The sequence below is a fragment of the Daucus carota genome, chromosome 9, assembly GCF_001625215.2.
Source record: "Daucus carota subsp. sativus chromosome 9, DH1 v3.0, whole genome shotgun sequence".
Lineage (NCBI taxonomy): Eukaryota > Viridiplantae > Streptophyta > Magnoliopsida > Apiales > Apiaceae > Daucus > Daucus carota.
The window spans coordinates 2,007,732-2,024,993 of record NC_030389.2 but is presented as its reverse complement, the minus strand read 5'-3'; the positions used below and the strand labels follow the sequence as shown (position 1 = coordinate 2,024,993).

The following is a 17,262-nucleotide window of genomic DNA, read 5'->3' as shown; positions in this document are numbered from 1 at the left end:
CGGATGACAAAAGGACCCAGGGCTTTAAAATGCCATTAGGTGGCTGACGTTATCTTAAACTAAAATTGTTTTGAAGACCACTCTCCCAATCTGAACAAATAGTAAAAGCAGCAAGCAATCCATTCAAACTGATGCTTATTCTAGATAATCGGAATTTTCATAAGCACAAATGTACTTAATAGTGAACTAATTATTCCAAGGATTAGACTGATTCAACCGGAAATAATAGTTATATCATAATCACACCTCATTTTTTGCTAAGCATAATCAAACTTTTTGACATCAACAAATCAATATTTGTCATTCCTCTTGCTCCATAACTCCAATTTAGTCTTTCTTCTCCAGCTTCTTAAAAAAACAAAAGCTTAATAAAAGAACACCCAAGATCGCATAAACTTCAAAGTAACTTAGATATGCTCTATAAATTAGCAAAAAAATAAAATTTCAATATTCTTTACATACTTTGTGCATATACAGAAACAATTTATGGTCTTTCACTACCCTAATAAAAAAGAATCTTATAGTTCACAAACTTTTTGAGGGAAAATTAAAAGTCTATTTTGTTCCCCAATTTAAATCCTTTTATGGCTGAAAAATTAAAAAGCAGATTTCACAATTCAAATCAAACAATTTTAACTGTAAAAGCATGCTATAGTTAGGCATTTTTCACATTTCACTACCATTTACCAAGTATAAAAGCAGAGAAATATTTCACAATATTGCGGATTCAACAACCTAACTAAACCACGAGTATGTTTGTCCGCTCCGCATGAGCCTATAAAAATTTATCTTTTAAAATTTATATGTTTACTTAATTTTGTATTTGATTAATAAAGAAAAAAAATGTTTTTTCGATTTTGTAAATGATAAGTTTTTAATATATTTTTTTTGTTTGTTGTTAATCGTGCGTATTTAAATACAAATGTAACGTACAAATTATTTTTATAGTTAGTGTAACAATATTACTCTTCAAAAGTAATGTGTCTTTAAGTGTAAATTAAGTTGTACTGTTGTAACTATGTCATTTTTAAAATATTAAATTTTGATCTAATTATAATGAATTGAATTGTGTAATTTAATTTATAAATATGTTAGTAAAAATAAGACGAAAATAAAAGATTATATTTATTTACTAAAAAAAAAGATTATATTTATAAATCTTTTGAAGGAAGACAAATTAGTGCAAATATAATATAAAATTTGTAAGATTTAATAAACTTAATTTAATTAAAAAAAAAATTTGTTCCGTTGATATCCAATATGGACATAGATCATTTAATACCAATTCGATAATGATATATATATATATATATATATATATATATATATATATATAAAAAGAGAGAGAGGGGGGATTTACTTTATATAAAGTTTTTAATTTTAAAAGTAAAATTAAAATTTGTATGAGTGGAGAGAAATTTATTTATTTTTAAATTAGTAAAATTATCTGTACGGATCCGTTATATTGACTTTGTATTTTTATGGTGCCTCCCACCTAATTATACTTTATTTAAAATCAAAGAACAGTAACCATTACATCTCCATTTTTTGTTTCTTCTTGCACAACCATTTGTTTTCCTCTCGGGCACAAAGCTTAGTATGTTTGTCCGCTATGCATTTATTTACTCTCTTTTTTTCACTACTTGATTTTATATTTTAAAATATGTGATCTATTAATATTTTATATATGTGTGTGTAAGTACATGAAAGAAATTAGTAGCTGTAAATAATTTTTTTTACAAAATTCTATAATATCCTGTGAGTTTTAAAATACAAAGAATTAAAAGAAATAGTTTTAAAAATGTTAGAATTATTTTGATTGCTTTATTTAATATAACCTATTTCTAAAATATAATTTAATAATCTTGATATTTAATGGTAATATAGTTTAATAATCTTCATAGTTAATGATATAATTTAAGTTTTTCAATTTCTTTGCCCAACTCGTTCTGATATTTTACATAGTTTGATGTATATAATATATCCTTCAGAGGACTTTCGTAATGCGTGGACTTGAAAATTAGAACCAATTAAAATTATAAGAAAGCAATACAAATAGCCAAGAATTAACAAAAACATATATCTCAAAATGGCTTCATTTTCTAAGATATCTATGTGATACGTGGACTTGAAAATTAGAACCAATTAAAATTATAAGAAAACAATACAAATAGCCAAGAATTAACAAAAACATATATCTTAAACTGGCTTTATCTTTTTAGATACCTATTTCACATATTCATCTCACTAATATTGAAGACTAATTTTCTAACATCCAGAAATAAAATCACAGATAAAATAATAAAGACTACTTCCACACCATGATTCTGCTTTCGTTTGGCACCTTTGCTTCTTTATGTTTCAAGGACACGGTCTTCATTCTCTGAACCATGTACTCCAACTCATCTGGTTTTCCCTTTGAATAAAGAGGTGTGTAGTTTGAGGGCGATGCCCATTGCACCATAAAAGGGTACCTGTATTACAATTTAAGCGTCAGCAATCAGATGTCTTATGTCTGCCAGTTCAATCAAGCAAATCAGGGTGGAGATGCATAGCAAATTGAGTACAAATGCCATATTCATTAGCTGCTAGACTTGATTATGAACTTCATAATTTTATATTTTAATATGTAAGCTCTCTGAGTTATTGTGCTGTCCTGTTGTAGCCTGTGTAGTCTTATGGCTCTTTTATTGTCAGTGCTTTTGTGTTTATTTTCAATGTTGAAGTTGGTTTTTCTCTCGTGGGGTATGCCCCTTGATTTGTAACTTTCTGGTTCAGTTTTAATATATTTTATTTAGTAAAAAAAAACATATAGCATAGAAGAGTGTGTAAGTCATTAATTTAAGTACACTTCAAACAATTTGACAACATCACATTAGCTTTAAAAGCTATAAACTCAGCACAAATGCTAGGGATGCTTTCGTTTAGATAAAGTTAATTATTTACGAAAACTCAGCATTTTTAATGTGCTGAAGAATTCCAAGTCTGAAGGAACACAACATGATCAAATGCGATTATTTCTTCAACCATTAATATTTGAGAAAGAATGCAGTACTGTACCGAAAAAGCATGATCAAACTTGCAGAGAAACTTCTGACCACTTCCTATTTCCAGTAGTATGCTTCCACTTAGGTGAGTATCTGCCAAATTTCTATGGGAAAAAGAACAATAATAATTAGAGATTTTACGGTCATACAGCTTGAATTTGTTTTCAAAAAAAGACATTGTTGCACATATAGCCTTTCTGTCGTAAAAGAAGGAATAATATTAAAATAATAGGGGGAAAAATATTATTTTTTTTATGAAAATGTCTCCATTCTTGCTATTTTTATCTACTTTCTTTCCTATACTTTATTCAGGCATGGAATAAGATAAATAAACAAATTCTTAACATATATTTCAACTCCAAACTCTATGATTGAATGGAAATCAGTGAAGACAACCCTTTTTCTCCACATGTGGTCAAACATGAAATTATTCCCTACAGTTAGCAAAGCTGTGAATACCTTACCTTCGCTAGAGGTGGTGCTGTTTATGTATTATTTTCTGTCAGAGGATGCAATTTATACATGAAGCCCTAGAAAGTTTGGTTCAGACTTTAAGTCTTTGAAATATCTATATAAAATGATACATGGTGCTAGGGTTGTGTATCTAATTATCCTTCTGTACCTGTTAAGTAGCTCCTAATGGTTTATCGTTTAAAAGTTGTCCAGATTTTACTGAAAATATGGATGCAAAAAATACCTATCTTGATGCATGGCATTTTTGTTTGGTTTCCCACTTTCCAGAGGCTTACCATAACTAAAATCTATTCATCCTTTATAATCAGGTTTGTTCGTAATGCACCACTACTTTGTTGCAACAGGGTTTTATTATGCTATCCGAGTTTTTATTGCACCAAAGTAATGTTGCAGTAATAAAATGTTTTAATTTGAATCCTAAAACAGATACGGATGTCCTTGAAGATAAGTTCATCAATCAGCACATGAATATTTTAAATATAATTATCAAACTGCTTTTTCTTGTTCACCTTGATTTGTACCAGCAATATGCAAAGGCATTGTGAATTTAAGCACCTGTATTTCGATAACATTCTGATTTTAGCTTTCGTAACTTATTTTTAACCCGATACGTTTTGATCCTGACACCATTCGAAGTTCCAGAGATCTTAGCTCCATTTCCCCTTCTCTAACACACCCAAACTCACCACAAACCTTAACAATAATCGGAAAACTATAATGATTAGGCTTGCACAGATCCCCCCACCATTTTCTCATAATAAAACCCCAATCCACTTAAAGGGTCATTCAAATTCACAAAACATCTTATAATACTATTACAGACAAAAGCATCAGCCTCATCAAAATGATCAAACAGCTCAACTGCATAATTAACTCCAGAGGGTAAGGAACAGAGCTTTTTAACCACACGACTAAAAGCAAGAGAGTGTTGAAACAGACCTGTAACTATGAGCTGGGCTTGGACTTGTTTGAAGTTGTGTAGAGATACATCATGTGTATTATTAGTGCTGAAGAATTCCAAGCCTAAAGGAACACAACATGATCACTTACAGAGTTGTTTCTCTGACCACTTACTATTTCCAGTAATATGCTTCCACTTAGTTGATTATCTACCAAATTCCTATGGAAAAAAGAATAATCATAATTAGAGATTTCAGTCAGACAACTTGAATTTGGAAAAAAAAAAGACATTGTTGCACATATAGCCTGTCCGCAGATTATATATGTGATTACTTTATCACCTATAATTAGCTACTTTATATTCCAATAATTATTCAGCCTTCTCTAGGAATGCACCGGCTCCATCAGAGACTCTTCTTGCGCTGGCTCAATTGACTCAAACTCTCATTCAATGTTTTTAAAATTTTCCTGTGGAAACGAAGTCTCAAAGCCAAAGCATTTCTCTGTGATTTTTATTTTTTCTTAGGCTTTATACAATGTCATTTTATTATGAAACTGAATAAAACATCTCTCGACACTCACAATAATCCTATCTTTTTTTAACAACATCACCATATTTTCAAGTTGTAAAGTGAATCAAGTCATATAAGAGGCAGCATAAAATTGATAATATAATGAAAATAACAAAATTCAGACATGATATATTTTGGAACAAACTCAGAGCTTGTACCAAAATCTATATAAACCATACTACAAAAGCACATCTGCCAATCAACCATCACTTCAAACCAATCAACCAAGTTCATCTGCAACGTGGGAATTAAATCAGTATGGAATAACATGGTTAGAATCCATATAATATAAGAAAGGACGAAGGAATTAAAACAATTGGTACTTACCTCTCTGGGAGCTCCAGTTAATATTTTACATAACAGAGCACATACACAAACCTGAATGTGGAAATAGTGTAAGATCCGAATTAAACTACGCATATTGATGGAAGAATATAGTGATATTAACTCGAAAGAGTCCATAATATAATATTAACTTAGGCATCAGATAGCAAGTTGTGCAACTGCTGAGAAATTTTATTAATTTGGGAAGAAGGGAGAAGTCAAATTTTTGTTAAGCAAATTGAGTAGTCATACCTTGCTCTTGTCAGGGCAACATTGATTCATTGAGGAGAGGACTGAAGGCAAACGCAAGTGATCCATCTTCTCTGAGATTGTGTTCTGCCTTTGTAGCTTTCTGCTGGTATATAGCTTGAAGCTTTCCAATAGCTGAAAGAAACATCATGGTTAGTCCAACTAAAAGTAAGACAATTTGCAAAATGTGAAGCCATCAAATTTCATTATTCCTGTGGAGATTATAACTGTGGAGAGATTAGAATAGTGCATGCACATTCCTAGTGAAGCTCCTGAAATATTCTTTACATACTTTGTGCATATACAGAAACAATTTATGGTCTTTCACTACCCTAATAAAAAAGAATCTTATAGTTCACAAACTTTTTGAGGGAAAATTAAAAGTCTATTTTGTTCCCCAATTTAAATCCTTTTATGGCTGAAAAATTAAAAAGCAGATTTCACAATTCAAATCAAACAATTTTAACTGTAAAAGCATGCTATAGTTAGGCATTTTTCACATTTCACTACCATTTACCAAGTATAAAAGCAGAGAAATATTTCACAATATTGCGGATTCAACAACCTAACTAAACCATAAGTAAAATATGCATATAAATATACATGCCAGTATACGTGCCTATACTCCAGTTGCAACTGTGGAGAGTTATTCAAAGTATTTTAGCATTTCTCGTATATATAAAGAAAAAGACGATGTGCTGACAACGCAATAATAACCAAAATATTAAAATATCAATAGAAAACAACAATGCAAGTCTTAACTTGAAGGTCTAAAGGCAAGATCAAATATTAACAGAGTCTAAAATAGGAACACAAATGGTGGCCTGTTATCAGTGTAGCTCTCTGTCCCTGGATGATTAGTAGAAAAGAGTTGCACCGAATGAATGCATGCTAGAGTTATAAATTAAGTGCTACACTGACATATCGTTTACAGTTTTTTCGTGGTGCAAAGAGGCGGTCACGCCATTGGCCACCTAGTTTCCATCATTAATTTGTCTAGGCACGTGTGCAAAGCCATCCCTTTTGTGGAACACAAAACCACCAATGCTTTAGCCTTAGCAAACATGGCTGGTTAACTTTGCAAGAAATCTACAACTAATTACCTTAATAAAGCACTGGCATCACAACTCAAATCTAAATACAAATGTAGCATCCAACAATGTTCTAATCACTAATAAACATTTGTTGTTATTTTTTAACCATAAAGAATGAGTTTGTCATTTGGTTTTTGTTGTTCAAAATTTAAGCATAAGACTGACTCTAGTACAAATCCCTTAATTAACTGGAATAGTATTAGTAAGACCAAAGCTTGTAAATAATACGCAGTGCAAGCAATTCAGGCATGCCAACAATCTCATCTATTTCAATTTCTCCAAATTTTAGTTCAAGCAAAACAGTTTACCATGCAGAAGTAAGCGGCCTAAGCTGAAACAAACAGATCACGGGGCTAGACAACATGCCTATGAAATAGCCTGCAACCTTGAAAATTTAGGTATTAACATAAACATTCAACTCCATAAATTGAGAGGTTGTACTCCCACAAGAAACATCTTAATAAAACACATAGAGACAAACACTCTCTTAAGAGAAGAAATACCTAACCGGAAATTAATTTAATTAAAAAAACAGTTAAGAAAGCCCACCCGCTGCGCAAATGCGTTCAAATAGTTTTCCACCAGATGCATACTCCATCACAATTGCCAGGTGCGCCGGTGTCAGATCACCTAATCATCAAAATCACAAAAAAAAATTCCAAAAATGAGAACAATTGCTCTGGTGAGGGGGACAAAACTATCCAAAAAAGTTCAATACTGTTTCTTGCAATGCTCGGGAGAAAAGCTTATCACAGGAACCTCATTATACATTTGTTGTGCTAAGCTCGCATTTGGCTCCGGTGCTGTGGTCAAACGAGGTGGAGTGAATATAGGAGCCAAACTTTCACCATCACGATCAGGAAAGCGTATACCTCTGGACCTCAAGCTCTGAAAAAACCAAGGGCCCAAAAAGAACATATTTCCAAGGTGATAAGTTAAGTAAATAAAACAGAGGAAACAGTAAAGAACACGAAATCCGAAGCATTGAATTAAAGATTCTGCATGTTTCTGACACTAAGCAATCATTTTTGGCGGTACGAACATACCTTGTACGTCTCCTCATAAACACGCAAATAGCGAAGCTCACTCCCCCCACGCTTCAATCAGAATCAAAGCCTTATTGCGGTTATTAACAACTGTCTGAGGATCATGATGAAACTTTCTACAGCCCAATCAAGCAAATACAAAAACAACATTCCAATCTAGCAAAATAAAGAACCAATCTTTACTATCATCCAGCAAAAACACAATCAAAGAAACTCAAGTATATCAAAGAACGGCTCAATCTTATCCTTCTTCCCACTGAAAACCCTTAAAATGACCAGAACCTTGACAAAAGATTGTAAAAAATTCTCAATACACATAAATTTCAAATGGGTCTTTCAAGAATCACCAACAACAATAACCATTCATCTATAAACACCCAAATTAACTACCAACAATCACAATACATACACACAAATATATATATCTTAAACCCCATTTTGAAATATGGAGATTCAGTTTAGTATATGAGAAAATAAGATATAGATGTAAAATTGATTACACAGAAGAGGAAGATTTTAAAGAACCCAGATGGAATTGAGGGCCGGAAGGAGAGTAAAGAGCAGCATCAGTCTTATCGACTCAAACTTTGCTATTAGGTTTTGATCAATTCACTTCAAGCGGCAAGCTCGACTTGTGCGAGAGAGAGTCCTAATGGGAGAGAGACCCCGTGGGACACGGTTTTTAAACAACAGCGCGACGAGACGAAACCAAAAAACGTGAAGGAAAAGTGGGACTACAAATTATACCCATGTTGGCTTTTTATAGTATAGTATAGATTAGTTTGTGTTATAAATCGGTCATTGTTAAATTGATGAGTTCTTAATTAAAAAATTTTATTATTATAAAATTCAATATTTTTTAAAATTATAATATTAAGAATAAAATAGTTATTCAGAAAGTCAATTTCAATTTTAACAAATGAACCATAACTCAATCGTTCAAAACACTATTCATCTAGAAATCTCATCACAATCAGTTTAAACTATTAACCGTAATTGTAATGTTGTACAAATTTTTATTATTAAATTAAAATCCAAACAAAATCTAAATAAATTGGGAACAAAACTCAATTAAAATATTTTTATCAAACAAAAAATTCTATATAATGATTACCCTACCGTGAAGAAAAATATTACCAAGCATTTGTAAGAGATATTTTTGAAAAAAAAAAGATAATAAAAAATATCTAATACATGGGGTATATGTGAGGTGTATATATATTGTCCCCAGACGCAATCAGAGAATATACGCGGTGGGGTGTTGTGTCGACACTTCGTATTGTAACGTATTTTCTCATCTCTATTTGACTACTGAAAATTGAAATACTCCTGGTTAATGTAATTAAGATTAGGAATAATTAAGATTAATTAATGCGGGTGATTTTGGGTTAGAACAAAACGAGTGGGGTGTTTTGTGTTAGATATTGAGCTGTACCAATACATTGACTTGTCGTTGTAATAAACTCGATCTCACGTCTTCTTGTTCCCGATAATAATATATATATGATCGGTTCATGGCGCGGTACTCTTTTATTTTTTTCAAGAAAATGTTGTTTTACAAGAGATTTGGATGGTTTGAGTTTTGTCACGCTTTATGAAATGTCAAGAATTCACCTGGGCTGGGATGCAATATATTGTTGTTTAAGATTAGGTTAATTTGTTGGGGTCGTTTCTGTTTAATTTCTTGTTTCTTGACGCGCGATTATGTTACTTGATTTGAAGATTGAACAGTCTTGAAATATCAAGAATGTAGTGTTGTTTAACCGTGGGTTGGTTGGTACGTCGTATTTGTTTTATTTCGAAGATTAGGGTATGCTTGAAACTCACGATTATGCCTGGGTCGGATGTTGTTGGTTTGTACAGGCCTAGAGGACGGAGAAATGTACAGATACTTCTTTTCCAAGAGATCTTCCAAGAATGCGTCGGACAAGAGGGCTGTTCGTCAAACGAAGGATGTTAAAGGATTTTGAAAGGTTAACAACAGGATCGAACTGATATAACCGGGATGAGCAAGCACATCCTTGTATACTGCAGCAAAGATGTGAATGTGAAGGGTAGAGGGCAGCAAAGTCGATGGATCATGCATGAGTACGCACTGGTCACAAAAACAGAGGATAAGGTTTGAATCTTGTTATCAATTCGACTTCATGATAGTGGTCAGACAATTAGTATCGTATGTTTTGAGTATTAATTGACAATTGCATGCAATGCAGGTGCCGGTTATTGAGGGAAATGAAAATCTTGTTGTGTGTGGCATTTATCAGCGGAAGGCCAAAAGGGAGGAGAAGGAGGCAGCAGAAGAAGAAACTGCAGGTGGAGAAAACACTGGAGACAGGAATGCTGAAGCCCCTCTTTTGGATCTGATTGGAGGAGGGCTTGATCAGCCAAGCGGTGATCAGCCTCCAAACGTGGCAGAAGAGAATTTCAATCTCAATCTGGAGCTGTGATAAGTTGATCAGCAGGTCATTTAATTGTTCGATGCAAGGCTACGTCGCCTGCCTTTTGAATTTGTGTCAGTGTTAGTTGTTTACAAGGCTTGTTGCCACTAGCTACTTCATAAGTACAATGTTTCTATCCTGCTGTGTTTTTCTGTTTGTTGTTGCCAAATGGCAATCATAAATGTCTAGCAACTTAATACTCTTCAAACACGAAATACTAGTTATTATGGTTCTGCTATGAAGTTTCACTTTCACCATGCTCCTCTGTAATAATCATGCAAGCAGGCAAACAAAAAACCTTATATATTACCTCCAAGATTGCAGTTACTGGGAAAACCGAGCTCCAAGTAGTTGGAATCTGCAGTGAGAGTATAAAGATTCGCCTAGGTATAGGAAGGACCTGTGAATGATTATGTGAATTTCAGATCAATAGAGAGGACTAGGTCAACTAAGTTGATCAACCTAACTTCTATATGCAATTTATGTGCAAGTGAATCAGCTGTAACTACCTACCCATATAAACAAACTAAATATAATTTGAATAGTGTCACAACAGAATGGCGGCCTGAATGAGCAAGCATGATCCCTTCCACTGCTAGATTAGATGCGGGTAATTAAGGTGAGAATCTTCCACATATATGAACAAGCTGCAGCCAAATACATGCCTAATTATCTCTGCGTAGTTTCAAAAAAAATATAAAATAATGTGTCCAAGACCTAGTGAGTGTTCGAGTAATTTAAGGAATCCATTTTTAGTGTCAACGAATAGCATCTTTTTTTTCTTTATTATTATTTTAATAATAAATTTGTGGAAATGCTCGTGATTTAGGTAATCACTAAGATAGTGTTGGAGTGTCTTTTTTTTTTTCTACATTACTAAATGTGAGTTTGGGAGTTTATTTAGGTAAGCTATTGGACTTGCTCTAATACTTTATTTAAATAAAGGGTTTAGAGCAAGTCTAAGGTACCTATCTCATTACCAATTAATAATAAAAAATAATTAATCCTAGTAAGTCTTGGTGATTTAGGTAATTTACTAAAGTCAACTCCAATAATAATTCCTATATTTGTTCCCTTATTATTATTTTAATAATATATTTGAGAGAAAGAAGGAGAAAAAGGAGGAAAAAGATAAAAAAAAAAAAAAAAAAAAAAAAAGAAGTGAGATCTACTTCTTATATCATAAATATTAAATAAATAATGATTAGAGGTTACTTAAAAATAGGTAATGATCAGAAAATTTGAGTATGTGCCGGTAATTTTGGATTGCCTCATTTTTGTTACATTTACCTAAAGATGAGTTTGGACTTTGGATGTCATATTGGGTCAGAACTGATGTAGAATACAATTTTAGCTTAAAAACGGGCTTAAATCTCAATTGCCTAATAGATAGCCCTGCTTCAAAGTGGGCCTTGAGCCCATGCTTAGTGATCTCCCAATTTTATTTTTGATAATATATAATCCATATAATGAAATTATAAATTGCTGCCCATGGTTAACACCTTCACTAAAGTTGTTTTGGTGTTGTATTTCATTTTTCGATCTTAGAAATAACTTTGTATTTTTGTACTTAATAATTATTTTTCTAGTTATATATTTTCTGAAAACGGGATGAAATATTATATTATTTTCTGAAAAAAAAGTTTTTCAGTTATGAAATATAATATTTCAATTTTTTTATATTTTTATTTTTGCACTTACAAATTTATTTTTTAGTTACATGTTTTCTGAAACGGGAGAAATATATATTATTCTTTGAAAACTGCCTTTCTAATTTAAAAAATAGTTTCTCATTTATGAAGTGTAATATTTGGTTAACCTCCTTTTTTTAAGAAAAACATTATAGATTAATCCGAATTTGAGGCGAATGGGAGATATTATCGAGATTCACAAAGAAAAATGGAAGTGAGTTGACAAAATAAAGCAACTTGGACAAAAATTGATGAATAATGTTCACTCTTCGTTTTTATTAAAGGAAAATGCTATATCTAGAACAAAGTTTTAATTTCCAGAGCAGAGAAGCATAGAAAGAGAAAACTGACCCGTGCATATACACAATAACAGCAAAAGAAAAAAAAAAAATGTAAGGATAATTCCGTATTTTCATGCTTTTCCAACTCTCTATACAAAAGTTTATACGAAAATGTGTATTGCATGAACTTATTTCTAAGCATACATGTGTATACAAAAATATATGTTGAGTTCAATGTAAACCTAATTCTGTAGCAGGAAAGACAAAATTAAAGATATCTGATAATGACTTGTTCTAAGGGGGCCTCCTCACCTAATAGTAAAATTTTATTGTTCTTTGTCTTCGTCTATCCAAATTCAGAAGCCATAACTGTTGTAACTTGTAATCCTAACTTTTAATGTTCTGGAGAACTGCTGGACAATTATTTTGTATACTACATTAATATTTGACAACTATATCAAACATGACCTTCGAATATTAATATTCTTGACCTTCTATGCAATTATTCGATAATTTCTGAATGTGACACAACATATATCATACACCACATTAAGATATGACAATTATATCATACACCGATTTTCATTTAATAAACGTCTATGTATTAATCACATCAACGCTCGTAGTCTGATAATCATGACAATTACGACCTTCATATTAAACGAGCTTCATATATTAAACGTTCATGGAACAGTTATTCATAAGGGCCAAGATTTATGAGAAAATAAAATTGGGTCCATAGTTCAAGATCCTTCAAACCCAAATCTCTAAAGCAATCACTTAGAAGTATTGAATGCTCAAGGACCACCATGAATGTGGCAATGCATGATTGATATAGTGGCATAAATGAGGCCTAGATTTCAATATAATTGTGAAACTGAGAGTTAGATGAAGAATTGGTAAGGCTATAGTATCAACATTTAAGTGCATGGGGGTTGGTCTATTATGTTAACCTCTTTCACACTCTCTATTTATTATTATCCTTCATTGTAGGGCAAATATTTGACATTGCCATTGCTAATTTCTCATTTATTTCACATATGTTAATTTAGCTCAACTAGAAAGTCTCAGAACTTGCCTTAGGTTTGGATGTTCTTTTTTCCCATTTCAGGATGTTGTTCAAACAGAGGAGTGTCTTCTCAATGTTGATACTGCTTTGACAGTATTGCTAAAAACTTGCACGTCAAAAGCAGTCGAAACTCGAGTAAATATAGGCAATATCAGAAGGCAGTGATGTGGAAGGCCCTCGAATAATACTTTAACACTATTCCGAAACTAACTTGTATCCGAACAAAACAATACAAAACAATTTGGCACCAATGTTTCGGACACTCCAGCACTAAGTTCTTAGAGAAGAAACGAAACGATGAGCTGGGAAACACATGAATTTTGTATAATGGGAGAGGGTTAACCAGCAAGGCCACACCAAGCATTGGATGGAATTAGCTCCAATGGTTTGTGATTGAATAGCTTTGCAAGTAGAAGTACTAAGAGTTGGTAAAATAACAGGATAAAATAGCTGTACAACAAAAAAGATGCCTAAAGAATCTTCCACACTGAAATTTCCTAGAACATCACATTGATGCTTTAGCTAAAGAAGGAAAAAGAACACCAAGTAAAGAAAGGATAATTAAGGATTAGGATAAACAATTGTTTATTCCCTGCGAAAAAATCCAGCTTTAAATCTTTATGGTTCTGAAGAGTCGAAGACTAAAAGTATCCGCAAAAGATAAAGAGCTCAGACTAAACAAATCAGGGATAAATTCCCTTATACTAAATAACTATACGCATTCAATATCTCAGAGCACATTTAAAAGATAGAATCATAATGTTAAAATGGATGCCAAAGACATGAACAGATAAGATAACAATGCAAGTAGATTAATAATAAACAGCACGCCAGATCTAACACAAAGAAAACATGGATTACAAGGATGCTAGTTTCAAACACGAAATAGTAGTTATTATGGTTCTGCTAATGACCCATACACTAGCAAGAAAAATAGTAGAAAGCCATAAAAGGGACAATGGTGGTTCTGTATGAAGTTTCACCATGCTCCTCTGTAATCATGGAAGGCAAACAAAAAAATTATAACCTCCATTTGCTCCATCCGTTACTGGGAAAACCGAGCTCCAACTCCGTAGTTGGAATCTGCAGTGAGAGTATAAAGATTCGCCTAGGTATAGGAAGGACCTGTGAATGATTATGCTCTATGTACAGATCAATAGAGGACTAGGTCAACTAAGTTGATCAACCTAACTTCTATATGCAATTTATGTGTAAGTCAATCTGTAACTACCTACCCATATAAACAAACTAATATAATCATGCTACCCTCGCATTAGACTTTGACCTTCCAATTCATGTCGTCGTCATGTGTGTTTTCTAATGCTGCCACCTTTGCCCGATGAGCTGCAACCCCTGTTGTGCTCTTTTCTCTTCCATCTTGAGGGAGTTCACGAGCTTCGCTGATGGATCCGGATCGCAAGTCTGCTGGTGGAATGAAACAATCCAGAGAGAGCCCTGGAACGTTAAAGGCAACCTCTTCAATGGTCCAAGCTTCTTCCATCCTAGTTTTTGTATGGCTCATTGCCATCTCTCCAAATCTGAATAGTGTCACAACAGAACGGCCTGAATGAGCAATCATTATCCCTTCCACAGGCCGGTAATCCTCCATATAAGAATTAATAGTAGTTTCCCAATAAACAGCATCACCACCACTAGATTGGATGCGGGTAAGGTGAGAATCTTCCATATGAACAAGCAAACCTGTCTTTTGACTGAAGTAGCCAAAGAGAACATGCCTAATTATCTCTGCTGGACCTTCACTCCTGGCCTTTAATGTTTGAGGATCAGCACAAAGCTTAAGGATGAAGCATTCCTCCCCGTTGATCTTTTTTTCTCCAATACACCTCGAATCAGCAAACAAACTAGCAGTGGTTCTCGGATCAAGACCCTGCAAGTGCAAAGAATGTATCTTCAAATTGAGGCCTAAAGCAAAAATCATGAGTACACAAGCATTATAAGAAAGTTTTACCTGAAGGGCACGACGCAAGGGTCTAACAGGACCTTTGGCGGTGTGAGCACCAAGCCAGGGAGTGTGCCTCCACACAAGCTTCCCGTTGCAGCCAGCATGCACCTTGCTTCCCCCAACTGCAAGCTCCACATACCACATATCTGGATTCATCTGCCACAGAACAAAACCACCCGATTCAGCGTCTCTTGAAGCATTCTTGTTCTTAGTCACTCTTGTGGCAGTTTCAAACTCCGAAGCTAACATCTTCACTTTCCCCATTGCATAAGCATTCCTGATTGAGTTCTGGACCTTCTGTCCACCCGATGCCGCAGTATATTGCTGCAATATGTACTGAGCAGATGACGTCTCCTGTAAGACATAATAACATACATGTATTAATTCACATGAGACTTACCCTTACTGCAAGTCCTCTACTCGTGTTCTATAATAATACTTAAAGAAATTAAAATTCAATTTTTCAAACCTAACCCACTATCTTAAGTCTTAAACCAATCAGTAATCAGTTAATCACAAACTGAACCTGTGACTTCATGGATCCATTTCTAAAGTCTTGAAATCATAAAGGACTAATAGTACATTACCAAACAAGAAACAAAAGGACAAACATAATTCCTTCAACAAACACTTAAAGTCAAAGTTTACACATTTCTTTTTTACAGAGCACACTCCCTAGTAAAACAAATCAACACAACCAACCCAAGTACCACAACTACTGTCAAACACTTACAGTAACTCCCAAACTCAGTGCTTTAGTCAACAAAGACTTAAACTCATTCACACACTTAAATTCATGTGTAAGTGTCAGTGTGTGCAAAAACAACCAATCACTTAAAACCCATCACATATATTATACTAAAACACACACACACACACACCGATTATAATTAAAACACAGAAACAGGGAGGGAGAGGGGAGAGAGGGGGGGGAGAGAGATTAATAGATTATACTAAAACACACAAACAGGGAGAGACAGAGAGAGGGAGAGAGAGAGAGAGAGAGAGAGAGAGAGAGAGAGAGAGAGAGAGAGAGAGAGAGAGAGATTATACTAAAACACACAAACAGGGAGGGAGGGAGGGAGAGAGGGGGAATTAGAACTTTACAATGGGAGTGTCTTTGATGGAGAGATGAGGCAAAGGATCAGTAGTAGAAACATAAACAGGAGCCAAAGGAGCACCCATAACACCAAGAAGCAATCTCAAATCAGACCTTTTATTACTATTAGTACTACTACTAAACCCATTTGAGGCAGCCATTGATGGAGCTCTAGAAAGCTGACCCTTGACCCACTGACCCAACCCGACCCGTTTCGAATCCCCAATTTCACCTCCATTCGGATCCGGACCCTCAATCAACGGCGCCAACGTCCTCAAACTCCCGGATCTCGCTACATAATTTTCTGGGTTTTCAAAATTACCATCATGGCCGTGATTTTTTCGACGAAAAAGCAGACCCGACATTGATGACCCGATCCGACCCGGACTTTTCGCTCTTGACCGACCCGGTGACAATCCTCGCACCACCTCTTCTCGCAGTGCTGAGAAGAACCCTTGTTTTCTCTCCATGTGTTGTGTGTAATGTGATGGACTAATGGGCTTTGTTATCGTGTGTGTGAAAAAAGCTGGCACGGTGTGTGAAAAAGCTGTAGTGTTTAGTTTGTTGCTAAAATTTCGGGGGTTTATTTGGTGGTATAAGGTTGTGTGTGAGAGAAAGAAGTCATGAACAGGGAAGTTTTCTGTGTATTGTTCAGGGAGAGAGAGAGAGAGAGAGAGAGAGAGAGAGAGAGAGAGAGAGAGAGAGAGAGAGAGAGAGAGAGAAAGAAGCAGAAGAGTTGTAAAACTGGTCAAGGAAATAGTGTGGAATTTTTATAGGGAGAGAGTGTGTATAAGAGAGGGGAAGAGAGTGTGAATAGCGCTTGCAAGTTGCCACTGGGCTAAAAACTGCATAATATATGGTAAGCAAATAATATCAATTAATTGAGTTGTATTACAAATTTAAAATTGGTAACTGAAATGTGTACACTCTCAATGTCCTAGGCTCCTAGCTGGGGGCGGTTCAAATGTTGGTGAGCTATTCGAGCTCGGTTAGTAAAATATTCGAACATAATTCG

The 17,262-nt window shown here is 34.2% G+C and overlaps 3 protein-coding genes across 11 annotated transcripts; 1 reads left to right on the top strand and 2 right to left on the bottom strand.

The window, feature by feature from the left end:
* Positions 1-2,128: 2,128 nt before the first annotated feature.
* Positions 2,129-8,423, bottom strand: LOC108202944 (uncharacterized). Of its 8 annotated transcripts, XR_010287685.1 has the most exons (10): positions 8,207-8,422; positions 7,707-7,862; positions 7,420-7,548; positions 7,210-7,290; positions 6,969-7,038; positions 5,570-5,701; positions 5,321-5,371; positions 5,152-5,227; positions 3,061-4,641; positions 2,129-2,474 (listed from the first exon to the last, which is right to left on the bottom strand). XR_010287685.1 is itself a non-coding variant. In XM_064084679.1 (6 exons), exons 1-4 carry the CDS (start codon positions 7,249-7,251, stop codon positions 5,063-5,065), a joined length of 390 nt encoding a protein of 129 aa, XP_063940749.1. In that variant the 5' UTR covers positions 7,252-7,290; the 3' UTR covers positions 2,129-2,474; positions 3,061-3,151; positions 4,461-5,062. The 8 variants fall into 8 exon arrangements, 3 of the variants coding, with proteins under 3 accessions (XP_063940749.1, XP_063940750.1, XP_063940748.1); XR_010287683.1 differs by having other exon boundaries at positions 6,969-7,045; positions 7,707-8,423; XR_010287681.1 differs by having other exon boundaries at positions 7,707-8,423.
* A 769-nt stretch (positions 8,424-9,192) lies between these two features.
* Positions 9,193-10,343, top strand: LOC108202358 (uncharacterized). Of its 2 annotated transcripts, XM_064085024.1 has the most exons (3): positions 9,193-9,483; positions 9,570-9,825; positions 9,920-10,343. In XM_064085024.1, exons 2-3 carry the CDS (start codon positions 9,712-9,714, stop codon positions 10,151-10,153), a joined length of 348 nt encoding a protein of 115 aa, XP_063941094.1. In that variant the 5' UTR covers positions 9,193-9,483; positions 9,570-9,711; the 3' UTR covers positions 10,154-10,343. The 2 variants fall into 2 exon arrangements, with proteins under 2 accessions (XP_063941094.1, XP_017226228.1); XM_017370739.2 differs by having other exon boundaries at positions 9,193-9,825.
* A 3,679-nt stretch (positions 10,344-14,022) lies between these two features.
* Positions 14,023-17,038, bottom strand: LOC108200181 (uncharacterized). Its single transcript, XM_017368235.2, has 3 exons — positions 16,256-17,038; positions 15,155-15,502; positions 14,023-15,073 (listed from the first exon to the last, which is right to left on the bottom strand). The coding sequence occupies exons 1-3, from the start codon at positions 16,715-16,717 to the stop codon at positions 14,459-14,461; spliced, it is 1,425 nt and encodes a 474-aa protein (XP_017223724.1). The 5' UTR covers positions 16,718-17,038; the 3' UTR covers positions 14,023-14,458.
* Positions 17,039-17,262: the final 224 nt, after the last annotated feature.

Bases quoted from the DNA above. Each gene is read 5' to 3' on its own strand.
- LOC108202944 (XM_064084678.1), bottom strand. From the start codon at position 7,251: ATGCATCTGGTGGAAAACTATTTGAACGCATTTGCGCAGCGG. The intron at 5,372-5,569 runs GTATGACTACTC...TTCCACATTCAG, and splicing joins GTTGCCCTGACAAGAGCAAG to GTTTGTGTATGTGCTCTGTT. The intron at 5,228-5,320 runs GTAAGTACCAAT...CCCACGTTGCAG, and splicing joins TAACTGGAGCTCCCAGAGAG to ATGAACTTGGTTGATTGGTT.
- LOC108202358 (XM_064085024.1), top strand. From the start codon at position 9,712: ATGAGCAAGCACATCCTTGTATACTGCAGCAAAGATGTGAATGTGAAG. The intron at 9,826-9,919 runs GTTTGAATCTTG...CATGCAATGCAG, and splicing joins TCACAAAAACAGAGGATAAG to GTGCCGGTTATTGAGGGAAA.
- LOC108200181 (XM_017368235.2), bottom strand. From the start codon at position 16,717: ATGGAGAGAAAACAAGGGTTCTTCTCAGCACTGCGAGAAGAGGTGGTG. The intron at 15,503-16,255 runs GTAAAGTTCTAA...TATGTCTTACAG, and splicing joins CCATCAAAGACACTCCCATT to GAGACGTCATCTGCTCAGTA. The intron at 15,074-15,154 runs GTAAAACTTTCT...TTGCACTTGCAG, and splicing joins CCTTGCGTCGTGCCCTTCAG to GGTCTTGATCCGAGAACCAC.